The sequence below is a fragment of the Solanum stenotomum genome, chromosome 7 (genome assembly GCF_019186545.1).
Source record: "Solanum stenotomum isolate F172 chromosome 7, ASM1918654v1, whole genome shotgun sequence".
Classification (NCBI taxonomy): Eukaryota; Viridiplantae; Streptophyta; class Magnoliopsida; order Solanales; family Solanaceae; genus Solanum; species Solanum stenotomum.
In genome coordinates this window covers 16,555,316-16,557,762 of record NC_064288.1, presented here as the reverse complement: position 1 = coordinate 16,557,762, position 2,447 = coordinate 16,555,316, and the positions used below count along the sequence as shown (strand labels likewise).

Sequence of the window (2,447 nt, the reverse complement as noted above, 5' to 3'; positions counted from 1 at the left end):
AGCTGAACAAAGGAAGAGAGAAGAAGAAAGGGATCAAGACATGGCTTACATGAGGACCCAAATAGATCTACTTACAAAGCACATTGTCTCAAAGTCTGAAAAGGTAAATGCTGTAGGACAATCAAACAGGTATGAAGATCAGGATATTGATCTAGATGACGAGGCTAATTTCTTGGGCAATCAAGGAGGTTTCCAAAATTATAACTCGGGAAACCAGGGTTACAATTCTGGAAATGCAGGTCGAAACTACTCAAGGGAAGAATAATATGATAGGCCAGATAATAGAGAGCAGGGAAACTGGCAGAACACAGATGGGTACCGAAATGATCGAAATGGTGTCTTTGTGCCCCTAGGTAATAGAGACCGGGCAAATGGTAGTTCTAACGGGTAAGACATGTTGGCCAAGGTGCTCCAAAAGGTTGAATCAACTGATGCAGGGGTAAAAGAGATGAAAGGTGATTTTTCTAGTATGAGTCAGCTAGTAAACTCTCACACCACCTCTATCAAGAAGATTGAGCAGCAATTGGGGCAATTTTCAGCCTCATTAAATCAGAGGAAGAATGGGTCACTACTAAGTGACACGATCCAAAATCCCAAGAAGGACGGGCATTGCATGGCTATTGCCACCAGGAGTTGTAAGATTCTTACTGACCCTATATCTGCAAGTACTAAATGAGCAGGTGTTGGAGCAAGTTGGAAGAGAGGAGGATAAAGCTGAGCAAGTAGATGACTTGGAGGATGCTCAACCAATAGCCAAATCAGCAGGAGCGGAAAAAAAAGAGGTTGAAGGAAACTTACCGTTACAGAAAATCCTAAGACCACCTCCTCCTTTCCCTCAAAAGCTTAAAAAGAAAGCCGAGGATGGGAAATTCGCTAAATTCATCACCATGCTGAGATTGCTGTCTGTAAACATACCATTGATGGAAGCCTTTGAGCAGATGTCAGGATATGCCAAGTTCATGAAATACTTGGTTACTAAGAAAAGAGCGGTGAGTATTGATTTGACTAACCATATTCATCACTACAGTGCTATTGCTACCAGGTCTCTGGTGCAGAAGAAGAAGGATCCAGGTGCATTCACCATACTATGCACTATTGGATCAATGAAATTTGCAAAGGCCTTGTGTGATCTAGGGTCCAGTATAAACTCGTTGCCGCTGACCATCTACAAGCAACTGGGGTTAGGAGTTCCAAAACCCTCAACCATGAGGTTGATGATGGCAGATAGGTCAGTGAAGCGACCTGTAGGCATCTTATGTGATGTACTTGTAAAGCTGGACACGTTCATCTTTCTGGCAGACTTCGTGATCTTGGAATGCGAAGTGGATTTTGAGGTTCCTATTATTTTGGGAAAACTATTTTTGGCCACATGGCGAGCATTGGTAGATGTTGAGCAAGGAGAACTGAAATTCAGACTCAACAAGAAGAGGTAAAGTTTAATATTTGTAAGTCCATGAAGCAGCCACAAGACATGAATGTGGTGTCTGCAATAGGGGTTTTTGATGAAGAAGAAACGGGAGCATCCATTGAAGAGAGGGTGGCTGTTGAAACCTTAGGCACAGTACTAATGAATTTTGAGGCTAATTTCCGGTCTGACTATGTAGAGACCGTGAATGCTTTGCAGGGTATGGGAGCACACTCTTATGCTCCAAAAAAATTGGACTTGGAATTGAAAAACATGCCGAGTCCTCTAGCAAAACAATCCATTGAGGAGCCACCGGTGCTGGAACTGAAACAGTACGCTGTCACCTGAGGTATGTATTTTTAGGAAATAACAACACTTTACTTGTGATTTTGGCTACAAATTTGAATGATGAACAGGTCCAAGCTGTGATCAAAGTGTTGATTAGGTACAAAAGGAATATTGGGTGGACCATTGCTGACATCATCGGGATACCTCCGGGTATATGCACCCATAAGATCCAACTTGAGGAGGAATGCAACCCAAACATTGAACACCAGAGGAGGTTAAACCTACCTATGCAAGAGGTGGTAAAAAAAGAGATAATCAAGTGGTAGATGCTGGGGTGGTGTACCCCATTTATGACAGTCACTGGGTTAGTCTAGTGCAATGTGTGCCGAAAAAGGGTGGTATGACTGTGGTAGCGAATGCAAAAAATGAGCTGGTCCCATAAAGACTAGTTACTGGATGTGTCACGACCCGGGAGCACCCCCTAGTCGTAACCGGCGTACTCGATCTCGAAGAGGTCTAATACAAGCCTCTTAGCATTCATTCATCGCATAGACACAAAAAAAACCATAAGGAATTTAAAACTTTCTTTACCAAGAAAACATTTCATAAAAAATATATAAATAGCAAGCGGAAGACTTTCTAGACTATATACATGATGTCTTAAAACCATCTAATACTTTAGAGTACAAAATTCGGGACCAATCCCATACACAACTTAAACAATACTAAAAAGACATAAAAGAACATATGGGGT

At 42.0% G+C, this 2,447-nt stretch overlaps 1 protein-coding gene across 1 annotated transcript; it reads left to right on the top strand.

Moving 5' to 3' along the window:
- The first annotated feature begins 394 nt into the window (after window positions 1-394).
- LOC125869688 (uncharacterized) lies at window positions 395-1,433 on the top strand. Its single transcript, XM_049550143.1, has 2 exons — window positions 395-481; window positions 681-1,433. Exons 1-2 carry the CDS (start codon window positions 395-397, stop codon window positions 1,431-1,433), a joined length of 840 nt encoding a protein of 279 aa, XP_049406100.1.
- The last annotated feature ends 1,014 nt before the right edge of the window (window positions 1,434-2,447 follow it).